This window comes from Cicer arietinum, chromosome 1, assembly GCF_000331145.2.
Source record: "Cicer arietinum cultivar CDC Frontier isolate Library 1 chromosome 1, Cicar.CDCFrontier_v2.0, whole genome shotgun sequence".
Taxonomy (NCBI): domain Eukaryota; kingdom Viridiplantae; phylum Streptophyta; class Magnoliopsida; order Fabales; family Fabaceae; genus Cicer; species Cicer arietinum.
In genome coordinates, this window is record NC_021160.2 from 2,824,707 (window position 1) to 2,841,435 (window position 16,729).

Genomic DNA, 16,729 nt, shown 5'->3' on the forward strand with positions numbered 1-16,729 from the left:
CTGAACCTTTTCGGAGGTTGTGGCGGAAGCGTGATTTGACAACTGGGCAACAACGGCAGCTTCATGGTCTTGGTCGAACTCGTAGACAGGAGGGTTGACTCCGAGACCTTGTAACAACCTTTTGACAACGTGGCAGAGACAACAGCCACGTGTACCAATAATTATAACCGCGTTATCTGAAACCATTTTGATTATGTTGGATTCGCGATTCCCTACGGTGATTGGAAGGTCACGTGTGACCGTAGAGAGATTTGTTCTATAAGGTATTGCTTGGTGCATGGTGTTCAGAGAGAGAGAGAGAGAGGGTAATGATGGAAATATAAAAAGTTAGGGGCGACGACTCTAACGTCAATGGCTGTTATGCTCTTACGTCACCAGCTACTGTGGATGACGATATGTTACGTCACCGACTTGGTCAACATTAGGGGTGGACATCGGGCGGGTATGGGTGGGTTCGGGCCTAAAATGTAAAACCGGCCCAATCCATGGGTTTGATGTTTTGGCCCAATTTCGTCTATATTTTAAATCGGGTACGTCGGGTTCGGATAGATCGGGTGTCGGTTACGTATGGGCGGATAAAAATGGGTTGGATTTTATTGGACTTTTTTTGCTTTTTTTTCATTCTAAATTATTCAGTTTTTTTTCTTTTATTTAAGAAAAAAAATCTGCTCTTTTATAATTTATTGGCCCAATCTGCTACCTAACTTATTTTTAATTGGGCTGAGTTGTTGGACTTGGTTCTGTTGTTGGGCTGGACTGCTTTTAAAAAACATTTGTCTTGTGGCTGGGTTTTTTTTAATAAATTGGCCTTTTTTTTTAATTTTTGGCAAGTGACTTTTTGTGTATTTTAAATTTATATATTAATATATAATATAAAATTAATAATATTAATATATAATATAAAAATAATAATATAAATCGGTCGGGTTCGGGTATCGGCGGATCCAAATTACTCATCCGAACCCGACCGTATAAACCCATATGAACCCTTATTTTTCACCCGCTTAACCCATCAACCCGAAGAAACCCGTCCGCAAATTTAAATTTTATATTGGGTCGGTCGGATTCGGGCGGGTCCGATAATTATGTCCACCCCTAGTCAACATATACCCATCTTCATATGCTCTAGTGTTACATGCTTTTTGTAATTATCATTTTTTATGAATTTAGTTTTATTTTTTATTTTTTTATAAACGAAATGCTAAATACAACTAAAAATCTTCTACTTAACAATGTTAGTATGTATTAATTAATTATAATTTAAAAGACTAATGAATGTAATCATTATTTTTATAAAATGAAACAGAATAATGTTTTTTACACAAGTATATAAAAATTACCATTAAAAAGTATATAAAAAATATGATCCACAAAATAATTGATACTAGCGGTAGAAATCATCCACAACAAAATGATCAAAGGAATAAAATCTAAGATTCCTGAAAAAAATTATCGATAAATTGTGTCTCTGCAACATCTTTTAATAATCTTACAAGTATTTATATGGATGGTTTTTTTAGAAAATGACTAATAGATGATTAATAAATTCAAAATAAAGCAATACAAACATGTTCATAGACACAAGCCAAAGTGAGAGGTGGAAATTCACGGTTCACGACTAGTGTATTGAACTCCTTTCGATTTTAATTACAGGGCATTGCAATATGTTATGAAATCATGCCTCACAAAATTCATGAAGTATTATGTGTTGTTTCTTTAAATTAAAGAGAGGTGGTGTTCGTGACAGTTTACTACATTTTCTTTAATTATAAATAAAAAAAATGTATGTATTTATTGGCCTAAATAAGGGCAGAGTTAGGAAAACAACTCAAGGGAACCAATAATAGAAATGTATGACTTAATAAAATAAATTCGAATTTTTCTGTTCATAACATATGCAAAATATATAAAATTTTGTCACATAAATTGACATTTGAATGAACAAAAATATAAACATTATAGAAATTGACAAAAACAAAGTTAGGAGAAATTGAAAATTTCTTCAATAAATTAAGTAGTATTTATAACAATATTTTTTGAACTTTTCTTTATCCAAAAAAAAAATTAAGGAGCAGTAATATACATATAACTTATACACTTCTATTGGTTTCAATTTTTTACCCCAACTTAACAATATTTTTTCAATTAATATGTCATTGTTTTAAATATTGTTTAATTGGCCTTTTATAGATGATGCAAGTTATTGCAATAACATGCCTATTAATTAGGATGTAGTGTGGCAAAAATAAAAATGAAAAGGTAGAATTTACATTGATTAATATGATTAAAATATTAGGGGTGGCCATGGCACCTGAGGGTCACCCGTCTCTACGCCCTGCCTCAAATTATTAGTAAACATTAATTAATTTATTTACTCTTAATCCTCACATGTATGCATGAAGATTGGGAGTGTGAGGATATCGAGCAATCATATTCGACCGTTTTCATTTTTATCGTTTATGCAATATCTGTTTTTTTTTTTTTCTTTCTATTTTTCTCTTCTCATTAAATAAAATGTTAAAAAAGGGATGTAGAGAATGTTTATAGTAAATTCCCTAAATTTTGATAAGATGCAAATTTTAATTTTAATGCAGCCTAAGATCTAAATCACTTAGTAGTGTGTGGGTTTAATTATATTCACATCTAGGTAAAATATAATTGAGTTGACTCAAAGAATAAATTAAAATAAACAATGTTACATTATCGAAATTATGTAAAAGGAGATGTGATATTAATTTAGTGGTTAGAATGGGAAAAAATAAAGAGTAAAGTGAGAGATTATATTCACTATATAACATTGATATACATTTGTCACTACTGGAAAAGCATAGTTATGTAAGAAGACAAGAAAAAATATATAACTAATAATAAATATTTCTCTAATATATCACATATTTCTCAACTTGGTTATAAGAAAATAATAATAATAATAATAATAATAATAATAATAATAATAATAATAATAATAATAATAATAATAATAATAATAATACTTATTATTATTATTATTATAATATCTCATGTGATTCTTTAATTTGATTTTAAATAATAATTTAGTTTTTTTTCTTCTAAGTTGATCTTTTATTTAATTTTAAATAATAATTTAATCTTTTATGTCTTAAAATATCAACAATGTTATCATTTTTTTTCTATAAATTCATAAAACTTATCATCATTTTCAAATAAAATTCAGAAAATTCATTATCAATTTTAAAAAAATTCATATATTCATCGAATTCATAACTCAAATCTTCAGATAAATTCATATTTTCATCTTCAACAACAACATTAAATCTATCAAATAAAGAAGTCACACTTTAAGATTTGATCTTCAAATCATCAAAATAATATCTTTTTTTTTTCTTTCTATTTTTCTCCAAATCACTAAAACAATATCTTTTTCTTTTTCTATCTATTTTTTTTTTCCAAATCACCAAAACGATATCTTCTTTTTTTCTTTCTATTTTTCTCCAAATCAAATTAATAACTTAAATATTAAAATATGAATTATTTATTTGAGTGTTAATTCTGTGTTGGAGTACTAATTCCTCCATGTTTTTCCTATTTTCATTGCTATTTGTTTATTTCTATTGTCCTTATGACCTAGAAGTTTTTTGCTTGCTATTCCACCACCCCTCGTTGGAACTCCAACATCCAACACCATCACTATATATGAACCACCACTCATAACCATGGCTAATTTGGTGCCCTTACCCCCACCACCTCCAACAGATCTGATATTAGCTCATCCTCCATCACATCTTCAAAAGTGTTGAAAATTTTGGAACACTATATATATTATCTTCAAAGGTAAAGGTGACTATCACTATTATTAACTCCTCCTCATCAATCAAATCACTATCAAATTTATGATTAATTAAGACAAATTTGAGACCATGTTTAGTCCTTTAGAGCTTGAAGAAGAAGAAAAAATAATTAGTAAAATGATAGAGATAAATATTTTAGTCTTAATTTAAAACTATTGACTTGTCTTTGACCATGTTTGAAAAATTTTGTATAGTAAAATTATAGGATGTAAATTAATCTTAATTGGATATTGCCTATTTGCTTTTTTTATCTTCGTAATGTTTTACTGTAAAAAAAAAAAAGAATATATATATATATATACTTATTCATTATTTTATCTATCTCTATTAAATATGAATTGAACAGGCCGTCAGTTATCTCACGTGATAACCATAACATGTCAAAATTTGCTTTTGCAATTTTGGGGAAAAAGACAACTATATAAATGAATATTTTGCCATATCACATGGACAATCATATATATAAGGGGAAAAACAAAATAGTTAAACTCAAACGGTTATTCAACTTTTATTGAAATCGAATTGATAAGAATACTTGAGTTTAATTTCTAATTGAGTTAATCGTTAATTAAACTTTACACACCATTTTACTCAAATTAGCAACCTTTCTCTTAGTCTTGTGTATCGGAAGATTAAAAAAAAAAATGTGTACAAAGAGCTTTTTTTTTTGTCCAAAATTTGTACATGGAGCTTAGCATTATTTCAATTTTTCTTTGCATACAAATTCTGACTTCCACCACATACCACGTTTTACATGCGTCATTCAATTGAAGGTTGATGACGTACTATCCACTAATGAAAGTTCCTAGAAATTATTAACACTTTTTGCTTTACTCAATTATTAACACATGCTCAACAAATAGTTTCTTCCATATCTTCATTTATATAAAAGCAGAGTAAGTTTGGTGGTTAGAATATATAAGAGATAGATTTCATATTACTGAATATATTTATCGTATTATATATTTGATATTCACATAATAATAACAATAATAATAATAATAATCATAATAAATGGAATAATTTTTTTTTTGTATTTATCTTATTGTGACATGATAGAATTTTGATCATATTAAAATGAAAAATTATTCTTGTAAGATAATTATATATATTATTTCCAAATTAATTTATAACACTTTTAAGTTTAATAAGTTAAAAATAATTACATAAATAAATAAGAAACAAAATAATTTATATTTCAAATAAATTCATTGACACGGCTAAATAAACAATATCAAAATTTTAAAAAATAAATAATAAATAATTAGATATTTTTATTTATATGTTAGATAAATTTATAAATATATTATATATGAGTGAGTTTTTTTTATAAACCACCTTTATAAATGATCCATTATAGATTGATACATAAAAATCATCAAAAATTATAATGATATTTAATAATATTTTAAAAAAATAATAGCTTGTGATTTTTATTGTCTTTATAATTAAGACAGTGAGTAAGTGAGTAATATGATTGTTGTCAATTTAATACAAAATACATATTTATTATTTATGTTTTTATAAAACTAATATGAAAAACTTCCATAATAAAATTAATAAATTCATGATTAGTCAATATTAAAATAAAAAGTCGCGTCTTATCCGGGTCCAAAGTTTCTTGTAAGATTGTTCAATTATTTTGAACTTATTACTTTATATAAGTTGGGTGTTCTGCAAATTATTGTTAGGTCTAAGGTATCAACCTAGCAGATATTCTTTTTCTTCTATAACGATATGCTTTTGCGTGATTTTAGATATCTAAAATAAGTATAGTTAATGTAAATTTGTTACATGTGCATCAAATAATTAATACTAGTATCTCATTATATAGATATTTATAAAATTATTTTATGTACTAGCTAGATAATAAAGTGATATTACTTGAACTTATTGAAGGCATGCATAAGAAAAATATACCCGTTTGTTACAGCTTTTTTTTAAAAATAATTTTTATAGTATTATTTCTTTTTGTTACAGTTTTTTTTTAAATAAAATTTCAAATGAAAAATAAGTTTAAATGGTTTATTTTAAAATATTATTTTAAATATTTCATCTATTTATTAAAAATACTGAATAATAAAGTTTAAAAAATAATTAAAATGAAAAGTTATTTTAAAATTTTTTTCATAAAAATTATTTTTGAGAGATAATTTAAAAAAAAAATGATTTTTATTATGTAAAAAATATCTAATAATGAATATTTAAGTTATTGAATGTCAAAGTTAATTTTTTTACTCAATAACAAATGAATACAAAATAACTTTTATTATTTTTAAGTAATTTTTTATAAAAATTATTTAAAAAATTATAAAGTCAAAATCACTTTTTAAAAAATCTAAGACAAACTGGTTTAATGATGCTTTTGCATGCTTTTAGATTATCTAAAAAAAATTACTTTATATAGGTATAGTTAATGTAAATTTGTTACATGTGCATCAAATAATTAATACTTGTATCTCATTTGATAGATATTTAAAATCATTTTATGTCCTAGCTACATAATAAAGCGATATTATATCTTCATCTTATTAAATGCATGCATTTTTTTTTTACATATACTATTGTTTAACAACAATTAATTTTAAAATTTTAAATATGCATTTAGTTCCAACAAATTATGTACCTGTTTTAGATTTTAGTCCCTATAAGAATATCTTATTTGTTAAATTACACTTTGGGTCTCTTAAATAATTTTAAAATTTATTTTTGCTCTCTTAACTTTTTTTCTTTTTATTTTGGTCTCTTGTGTTATAGACATAAGTGCTTTTTTAATTATTAGGAGATTTTCCAATATGATCTTAAACAAAAAAAATGAATACAAGGGATATTTAAACTCATAAATATAAAAATAGAGGTTCGAACCCATCATCATAATAAATATAATTTATCTATCTTACGATAAAGGATGCTAGAGTATTAGTGCTCGAAAGTCGCACAACAAATAAAGACCAAATTCAACCTTTAACTAATTTTTTAAAATAGATCTTTAAACATTTAAATTTTGTAATTAGGACTGTCGTGAAATTTTAAATATTTTTTTATTTGATAAAAGTGAAGAAAATGGGGAACTCACCCAACTCCATGTGAAATATGCAAGTTGAAAGGAACTCTGCAAAATACAAAAAGCTTTTATAACTTAATTGACATGTTTTCCAAGAATAAGAATTGCATGGTGTATTGTTAATTAATGTGTTAGTTTTAAAGGTTGGCAACCCAGTTAAAAGAATATCCTGAAATAATAATGAAGCTCATGAGATGGAGAAACAGTTTGGGCCATCCAAACCAGAAGAAGCATCATTGGGCCTCACAAGCAAAGTTCCTCTGACCACATGGGACTTTTTGTCATAACTATCAAGACACATTTATGTTATTATGCCTTGTAGCTTCTTTATTCCCACAAGCAAAATAAACTGTACAAACGTTAAACCAAATGTCCCTTGTTTACTTCCAATATATCAAATAGAAAAAAGTAAGTGTTAAATAAATATTTAATCTTTATAATGTTTACATTTTTTGTTTTTTTTTTTTTTAATAATCTCTCTTTATAATGCTGTGGTACTTGATCTATATATAATTATTGAATCAACAAACAACAGAGTTGGTTTCTTGATACCCAAGTTTGGAGGAAGATACTCCCTCCCTAAAAAATTGATGTATTTTGCCTAGAATATAAACCAAATACATCAATATTTTTAGCCAATTTTTGCATATATTTTGAGATAAAAAGAGTATTAATTAGCCAAATTGTCAAGCAACTTCTCATTTGCTTATATTTTGAGATAGGAGTATTAATAACAAACTAACCACCTTATATTTAACTCTAATCAACTTTTACTATAAATACTCAATGATGAACATGTGTTTGAGTCTTCGAGCCACAGTTCAATTTTAATTATAAAAATATTTAAAATGTAAAATAGGACCAGTGCGCTTTTGTTTTTGAGCATTTGAGATCAGATACCATATTTCCAAGTTAGTACATCAGTTGCATCTTTCAGAATTTAATAGCTGATGAAATAAATCAAACATGTAAAAGTACCCTTGTTTTTTTCAAGTGCGTAATGGCTAGATTCACATTTTAAACGTGTAGTGAAAAATCTCAGGTTCAAACCTTAACCACCGCATATTAATGCCTTTGCAACTACTAACTAAGTTGTAATTAAGAAACACTATTCTACGAGATGAGGGAAAGGAAAGGACCAGCCTGGTGAATAAATTCTATTTACCAATAGACACTTCAATTATTACACAACACAACCTAACAAATGTTACATTATTTAAGGCCATATACTATATGGTCCCAACCGAAAATCATTCAACACAATTGTAATGGTACACTATTCAGTTTACGGTTACACGACATAAGAGACAAGAATAAATTAGTATTGATGTTAGGTTACTTACTATCTTCAACCAGAAATACTATGATCCCTTTCATCTAAAATAACATGTGATTCTATCAAAATATGATCTAAAGTTGGATAAAATAAATATGCATAGACTTACCATAATTGTTTTACTTAATACTATGCATCTCTTTACATCACAAAAAGTACGCATAAGTTTAATACAGAAACACTTTAACTAGTTCATTACCACATTCAAATACAAATTACTCAAATAGAATAACAATTTTCTTGAAACCCAAGTTATTATTATAGCAAAATACATAACCAGGTAAACTAAGGAAACATTCTTCTGCTATATCAGATGATTCCTCAGTTCAATACTGCAATACACCCTGCAAACAAAGTCATGATTTATATCTTAAATCAGAGTGAAGCAACAAAAAAATGCTGCATAATATCGGAAAGGTTATAGATAGATATAGATATAGCTTACTTTGGTACAGTTATTCTCAACCGCCTTAGTCCTTAGCGCATGGCTTGAATGGAAGGTCCAGAATTCAATTGAGAAGTGATAGTAGAGGCAACAGCAGCTTCTTTATTTGTAATGTTCGTGTCGTCGGTTAATGAAAACCCAAAGAGTCTGCAGCCAGTTTTACATGACGAAACCATATCTTGATTGCCTCTCGGTATTGCAACTGAATCGTGAAGCCTTGAATTGTTGGACTGATTATTAATATTGTTATTATTATGAAAATCATGCATACCAAAAGGATTTGTGCCTTCCTGAGCTAGTCCACTAGAGAAAATAGGTTTGTCGGGTAGTGAAGGCGTGAACATTCCATTTTTTGCTTCGGATATGTATGAGCCTTGGTAACGGAGTTTATTGTCCTTCTCCTGATAGCGATTAGTGTTATCAAAATGAGAGTTTGAAACTGGATTAACAGCCTGCTGGAACATTAACACAGATGATGGAGATGACACCTGTCCAGATGTAACGGATGCATGCAAATGTGAAGAGTTGTCGTGCATCTGCGCAGGCCAACCATTTCTGGAGCCGAGCAGCTGATAACCATCGTAACGTCCAAAGCAACCATTTCCACGGGCCTCGTCAAACGCGGCTCTCCCGTAGGGTGGACACGGAAAAATTTCTTGACCTTGCAAGACCTTTTGGAATCGGAAAGATTCACCAAAGCCTACGCCATTACTGGAAAAATCAGAAGTCACTTGTGGCATTCTGATATTTCCTGTTGCAGCTATCCCGGAACAGTTAGAACCGGGATAGCACCTCCCTAGCTCAAATAACCGGGGACTCTGAGCATTAATACTTTCATAAGGAGTATTAACACCCATAATTTCTTGACCTTGCAAGACCTTTCGGAACCTCAACGATTCCCCAAAGTCCGACACACCAATCCCATCTGTCAAAGTAACAAGTTGTGTCAATATTGTTGCATGAAGATGAGGTAAGAAGGTACTTAAATAAAATTTTGAAAAAGTTTTCAGTAACTTACTGGGAACTGGAAATTCTAGCTTTCCTGAAGTGAATCCAATCCTACTCCTCTTCAAACTAGCTGCCATCAGGTTACTGGAAGTGGAAGCAGAACCAGATGGCTCAATTTCCCAAGGGGAAACCCTGTTATGCCTTGATGCTTCTATGTCATCCCACCTCACCTATAAGGAAGAGAAACAACATATATCACTATCAGCTCGTAGAACAGTAGTAATGAAAATCGATTTGTTAGGATTGTTCGAGCTTAATTTACAATAAGGAAAAGCAAGAAAGAAGTAGATGTGTAAACTCTATTAATAAAAAATAGAGACCAAATAAATAAAAAATGGACAATAAAGCTTTATCAAAAAAATGAAAGCAGAAATAAATTGTTTTGCCAAAAATTAGAGCAGTATCGCTATTACGCTCCTTGTAGGTCCAAATCTAACGTGAAAAATAGTAGTAAGTACTAGAAATGCAAAACTAATAGGTAATCAGGAGAATCATTAGCTGCAAATCTCAGGATGAACATCGAGATTGCATCTCTCAGAATGAGCTGAGAATATATCAAAAAAGTTAATATCAAACCTTTTAAATTAGAATTTAAATTAGATTATAACACAGACAGATAGACATGACCCCTAAAACAATTTCATGAAGAAAAATAATAACACGCTAAAATTAGAAAGACGCAGCCGCATACCAATAGGCATTTCCATTTTGATCCTGGCCATCTAACAGGATCCACATCACTTATTCCAGCAATTAATCCAGTGAATCTGCACATTAAGAAATTAATACAAGATCAGTAATTGATAGGTCATTAATATGTAACGAGAACAAATGTAACAATCAAGAAACCTTCGTTCTGCAGCATCTTCGGTTTCAAAACGCATCCTAAACCTCATTCCAACAGAATAAGAACAATCAAGGCTCTTCATGAATTTGTTGACAGGTATGATGAATTCTGAAGAACTGACCCTGCTATGGAAAGGTGATATATATAAGGCACAAGATATCCATAACAATTTACACACCATGGCGAGCAACAAAGATATAACAATGGAAAGAGAGGAAGGGGTTTAAGCAGTGATAATACTAAAATTAAAATAAAAAATAAATGACACTAAAAGTAGAGCTTCGAGTAAAAAACTTTGAATGCATGGAAATAATGAACAATGGGCCTGACTTTTATTTCTGTCCCATCTCATGCAAAGATAAAACACCATAAAAATGTACATAGAAAACTGACAGGTTTACAGACTAACTTCACCACATGCTGTGGAAAGTACAAATAACAAGAAAAGTAAGTACCTTGGATTATAGCAAACACTGAACGCACATCTCTTCGACAAAGCATTCACAACATCCATGAGAGAGCCAGGATCCAATTGCAGACCAGAGGGAGCAGCAAAGGAACCAGAACTTTTCAACTGAACAGCCCTTCGAATCCCCAATCTCAATTCTCCATCCGCACCTCTAACATCAATTAAAAAATAAAAATGTTAGTCATGGTTAGGAATGATAGTACTAGTTAACATTTGATAGATTTCAGATAATGATACCTAAGAAACAACACGGCATCGCCGGACACTAGCTTCTTCTTGTTCACAAATGCACTCCACCCAGTTGTGAGCAAATGCCTCCTTGGCTGCCCTGCTCGCATGAACATCGGAAATTAAACCCCGAAGCAGTCAATAGGCAATATACATAGAGTAAAGTAAAGTAATGTAAAGTAATATATATATATATATATATATATGTATGTATATATAAGTGACATACCCCTGTATATATGTCGAAACCTCCACTCCAGACCATGCAAATCCTTGGCTACCAGCTCTTGTGAAGGTCTTTGCAGGCTGTAATCCTAGAGTAATAGTGGACTTTAAATTCAAAATGCTACCAAAGAAATATCCAAGCATACATAAGAAATTTAAATCATGACAGAAAGCACAATTCGAAGTCGGGTGAGATCACCGCATTGCAAAACATTTATATGACAGAAAGTACAATTCGAAGTCGGGTGAGATCACCACATTGCAAAACATTTATTTGACAGAACGCACAATTTGAATTCAGGTGAGGTCACCACGTTACAAAACATTTATAAGATTACTTTCAAGTGTAACATATCAGATAAGGATGAATAAAATGAAAATTTTGAGTAGGATCCCTTTGACAAGAGAAACAAATACGTCAATAGTGAAACTTACCAGGGGAGGAAAGCAATCTTCAGCTGCTCGACGAGGCACTGAGAATCCTCCATGAGTGCTAGTGTCAGAAGCTGTGAGAGTCTTGCAGAACATATGTGGTGTTGTTGACTTCACCAAAGCATCAGTATCCTCCTCTTCTGCATCAGCATCAATTTCTCCTTCCCGAATGTTTTGCTCCGCTTGCTAAAATCAAATTTCAAGTTCAAACAAAATCAAACTTAAAATCTTTTAAAAAAGGCACTACATTTAATATGCATAATATTTTTTTTCTCTTTCACTCCCATAATGATGCAATAAGATACAATTACGATGCACTTGTGTTTCTCTCTGGCGGCGCGGCTGACATACACATTGACGTAGACAGAAAACAAAATCATGTATAACCATATAAATTTGTTATTACACTTTTGATATCTTGAGTAGATACTTGACACACTGCTACATTAAGCAAATTTAAGTAAAATCCAATACAAGTAACCTCTTCACTTAAATTTTCACTTGACCTCAAAGAGACTAAGACTAAAGCAAATTCCAACATCGAAGTTGAGACATCTATCCTTCTTCACAACTTACTACAAACCTAAAATCTGAACCAAAATAAAATGATATCATAGATAAACCTCACCTGATTTTCAGGAACCAACGAGACTTGGCAATACACTTCATCACTCCCTTCCTCTGCCTGCAAAGAAAAAGCACAAACATTTCAATAAAAAATCAAAATCCACAGTTCCCTTAACACATTACTCATCCAAAAGAACAATAAACAAGCAAAAGCAGCATTACAGTTTACTCAAACAAAAAGGGGGAAAACAAAAAAGGGTCACTCATAATCATACATAAATTGTTAAACTTGGAAAGTAATTAAAGAACCCTTTTCACTTAATCAATTTTCCCACCAAGAAGACATAAAAAAAAACACAAAAACCAAAACCCCAGAAGAAAAAAATAAAAAATTTGGGGAAAATAAGAAGAGAAGAAACAAGAACACTTACATGGAGCTTGACATCAAGAACACGACAGAAAACATGAGGTGGAATATTACAAGCAGGAACAGGAAAATCCTGAGCTTGTTCAAAGTGTCCTTGAGGAACATACACAACAATGCTTCCTTTCTTTGGAAGAGAGATCAAAGGGCCAGCACAAGCATGCCATAGTTCCAAACAAACAGAAGGTTGAGGAGGAACCATAGCCGAAGCAGAAGTGCTTATACCAGAGTGAGAAGAAGAAGAGGAAGAAGAAATAGCTGAAGATGGAGTTTCATCTTCCTCAGTAGTGTTAAGATCGATTAAACCCATGTGAAACAAGGTTGTGTTAGCAATGTTAAGGAATCTTTGAACAAGTGGGTATGATGATGAAAAAGAAGAAGAAATTTGGAGGGAGAAGAAGATTTCATGACTGCATTTTGAGAGAGTGTGTTGTTGAGAGTAACTTTGGCATTGCTAAAAGAAGTTGTGACCCCAATACTCCAAAAAGAAAGAGACCCTCTTTCTCAGTTTCTCTCTCTTAACCTTTTCTCTCTCTCTCTCTCTCTCTCTTCCACTGAGTTATCACTCTCTCAGCTGAATTCCCTTTTGTTTCTTTTTTGGGTTTCTTTTATTTTATTACTTTATAAAATATAAAATAAAATTGGCTAGTGAATAATGAGTTTGTTTATTTTGGGGTAGCATCAAACCAAGCTTTCATTGTGATTCATATAAAAATGGGATTTTTATCCTCTTTTTTTTCTTTATTATTATAATAATATTTTTCTTTAATATTTTTTAAGAGGCTTTTGGTAGTGTGTGAGGTGAAGCAGGAACAGATGCAGCAGTGGTGCAGTTGCTGCAATGCTGAGACTGTTGGGTGTGATGTGTGGCAGAGAGAGAAAGAAAGAGATAGAGAGAGAGAGAGAGAGAAATATACAAGCTAGAAGAACAAAAGACTGTAGTAGTGGTAGTGAAAGTTATTTGTTGGTTAAAAACCAATTAATTAAATTATTAAAAAAAAGTGTTTATTTGAGAGTGTACGGTATCCCTGTATTTCCGGGCGGATGTCTATTCTGTCCCCTTCTACTTCATCAAATCTCACACCTATCCTTCTCTTCTCTCCCATGACAAATTTTAATTAGGTCATCATCTTCTGTTATTACAACTATGGAGATTTTCTTTGTTGACCATCATCACATTCATTATCTAATATCTATAGATCATGCTCCCTCCATCTATCCACTTTTAGTACACTTCTGTTTAATCATATAACAAAGACAAAAAAAACTTACTTTAACTTTACTTCAACTTTTAAATAGTTCTTTTTTTTTTAATTTGATTTTTTATCTTTTAAAATATTTAGAGAGTTCAACAACTTTACTCCTATCCTATTTCTATTACAAATTTATTACAAAAAATGTTATTTGATTATTTAACAAATAAATTACATATTAAATTCATTGAGATAATGTAAATTTTATTTTATTGTTAAATTGAAAAAATAACAATAAGACATCGTGATTTTGTAAATAAAAAAAATAATATATCTAAAATTTTAGATTAAATTAAATATATTGATCAGGATTATTCCATTATTTTATTATAATCGGTGATGTTTTGTTGATAAATATATATATTGTCGAACACAATTACAATGCAACTAAATTTAAAAAACTTTCAAGTTAATTTTTTAAATAGTTAATGAAATTTAGATATATGATTAATTATATTTAATAGATAATTAATGTATATATCAAATATTCAGATTCATTGATCATTGATGTAATTATACATTAACCATAAATTTAAATGACATTAACTAAAATTCCTTTTTTTTATTTATAAAAAGGATTAACCATAATTTTAGATGTTCGACTAAATATAGATTTAAATACTTGAAATTATGATTAACTATATATAAATTTATAATTAACGTACTTACTTTGATAATTAGTGAATTTTAATATTTGATATATCTATAATTTTTCGTGCTACTATCTTATATTGTCGTTGCTATTCAATAAATTATAGGACTTTTTTCTTCTTCGTCTATTATAGAATGATGATTTATGATTATTTTATTATTGTCATGATTATTTTTTGATAACTAGTGTATTTGTATTGCATCAATGTACTTTATCAATTTGAATGAATTAATATTGTTATTTTGAAGTAAAAAACATTTGATATATCAATTTTTTCAAACACTTAAATTTTGTTATATTTATAGACGTGTTGCCGTTTGGTACTATTAACATAAGTGATATGAATTTGCTCGCAAATTCATTATTTTTTGTTTTAGTGAATTTATATTGTATCAATGTACTTTATCAATTTGAATGAATTAATATTATTATATTGAAATAAAAAATATTTGAATTTCGTTTTTTTTTTAAGAAGAAGAAGAGTCGAGCTCTAAAAAAAAAAAGAAAACAAAGCTAAAAGCATTTAGAAAAGACAATCAAACTCCCATTGCCGAAAACACCAATGGAGGAGAAATAAAAAGTTACATAAACAATATAGTTGGTCTAAGAAAAAGAAATAATGCATTTAGCAAAAGTATTTGGTGCTTGATTGACTTTACAATTGACATCAAATAATTTATAAAAGTGATTCAACTTTACAAATACCTCGTTTATACGAATAATAAGGCAATAACATATATGTGTATTGGAACAATTATTCATAATCAACAACTCCTCAGAAAATGTCATGTTCAAACTGTTATAAATAGTCTAAAGTTATCTCATCGATATTGTGCATGCCTTAAAGCATAGGACTATAATATTTATACTTTAAACATCCACCGAGTAATATCAAACAATTCAACACCGAAAAAAAAAAACGACACACTTATAAGACAGTTATTAATTTGATATATCTATTAACCACACATAATATAATTAATTATATATTTGAATAGCGTTAGAGAATTGCAGTTATATTAATATTATAAAGTTGTTCAAAAAAAAAATTCAGTTAGAAATGACACAAGTGTTGTTGACATGCAATGAGGCGTCGTTTACTTCAAATTTTCGAAGTGATCGTATGTTGATAGATAGTACTAAGAATGGCGTATGTTAATATCTATCTTGTTTTCTGTTGATTCTGAGTCACGGAGGCACCCCTATTACCCCTCATATTTGGCAGGTTTTGGTGGTTAATGTGGACAATTAACCAAAGTATCAGAGACAAGTGCAAAATAAATAGGTTTCGATATGGAAAGTTGCATAATGTTTTTAAGCATTTATCTTTTTCAATTTTGAAACGGCTAATTAGTTTTGCCCACTTAAGTTTTGACTTTACCATTAGGGTCCTATCATCATAATTATAACTAGCTCTTAACTTAGACAAAAAGTAATGACAATTTTATATCACTCTGGCTAACCATTTATGCAACTATATGGTAAATAAATGAATTAGCTTTATCACTTTATAGTCTATAGATCATAAAGTCTTTGAGGCCCCTCTTTTTGTAAGTTTGGAGTTATTTGCTTCTTTAAATTAATGACACGTCAGTTTAATCATTGATGTCCATACTCACACCTTACTTCCCTTATGCCTCCCTAGTCCCTACTACGAAGAATTTTATTTTTATTTTTATACTAAGCTACATGTAACGCAGCGAATTTATTCTCTTGTTTTATATCGACATCGTTTTTAATTAAATGATCATAACAAAGTTATTTTTATGTAAAGTTATAAAAATAGTGTTTTTTTTTTCTTTTCTGAAAATATTGTTAGTCAAGCCATAATGATATGCATGAAACGATGAAATCATAAACAAATATGTCATTCGTATCATAATTGTTTGTCTACGTCCTACCTACTCAACACTTGTTCAAATATATTTTAATTTTCAATTGCTTGCTACTGC

At 29.5% G+C, this 16,729-nt stretch overlaps 2 protein-coding genes across 4 annotated transcripts in view; both read right to left on the bottom strand.

The window, feature by feature from the left end:
* The window catches only part of LOC101513624 (glutaredoxin-C9), a 738-nt gene extending 333 nt beyond the window's left edge, over positions 1-405 (bottom strand). The window contains 1 exon segment of the mRNA XM_012712817.3: positions 3-405. Within this exon segment, the coding sequence (XP_012568271.1) occupies positions 3-279 (277 nt within the window). The 5' untranslated portion in view covers positions 280-405.
* Positions 406-8,307: 7,902 nt separating this feature from the next.
* On the bottom strand, positions 8,308-13,479 carry ARF2 (auxin response factor 2). 3 transcript variants are annotated; one of them, XM_012713551.3, is made up of 12 exons: positions 12,880-13,479; positions 12,510-12,566; positions 11,885-12,067; positions 11,454-11,538; positions 11,234-11,324; positions 10,983-11,147; positions 10,530-10,652; positions 10,372-10,447; positions 9,691-9,850; positions 9,161-9,597; positions 8,673-9,073; positions 8,308-8,571 (listed from the first exon to the last, which is right to left on the bottom strand). In XM_012713551.3, the coding sequence occupies exons 1-11, from the start codon at positions 13,180-13,182 to the stop codon at positions 8,705-8,707; spliced, it is 2,049 nt and encodes a 682-aa protein (XP_012569005.1). In that variant the 5' UTR covers positions 13,183-13,479; the 3' UTR covers positions 8,308-8,571; positions 8,673-8,704. The 3 variants fall into 3 exon arrangements, with proteins under 3 accessions (XP_012569005.1, XP_004485844.1, XP_004485845.1); XM_004485787.4 differs by having other exon boundaries at positions 8,673-9,597; positions 12,880-13,475; XM_004485788.4 differs by having other exon boundaries at positions 8,673-9,597; positions 10,530-10,649; positions 12,880-13,470.
* Positions 13,480-16,729: the final 3,250 nt, after the last annotated feature.

Excerpts from the sequence above, each read along its gene's own strand:
- ARF2 (XM_004485787.4), bottom strand. The coding sequence starts at position 13,182 with ATGGGTTTAATCGATCTTAACACTACTGAGGAAGATGAAACTCCATCT. Across the intron at positions 10,653-10,982 it reads AGTGTTTGCTATAATCCAAG|CAGGGTCAGTTCTTCAGAAT; the intron begins GTACTTACTTTT and ends ACCTTTCCATAG. Across the intron at positions 9,598-9,690 it reads GCTAGAATTTCCAGTTCCCA|ATGGGATTGGTGTGTCGGAC; the intron begins GTAAGTTACTGA and ends TTACTTTGACAG.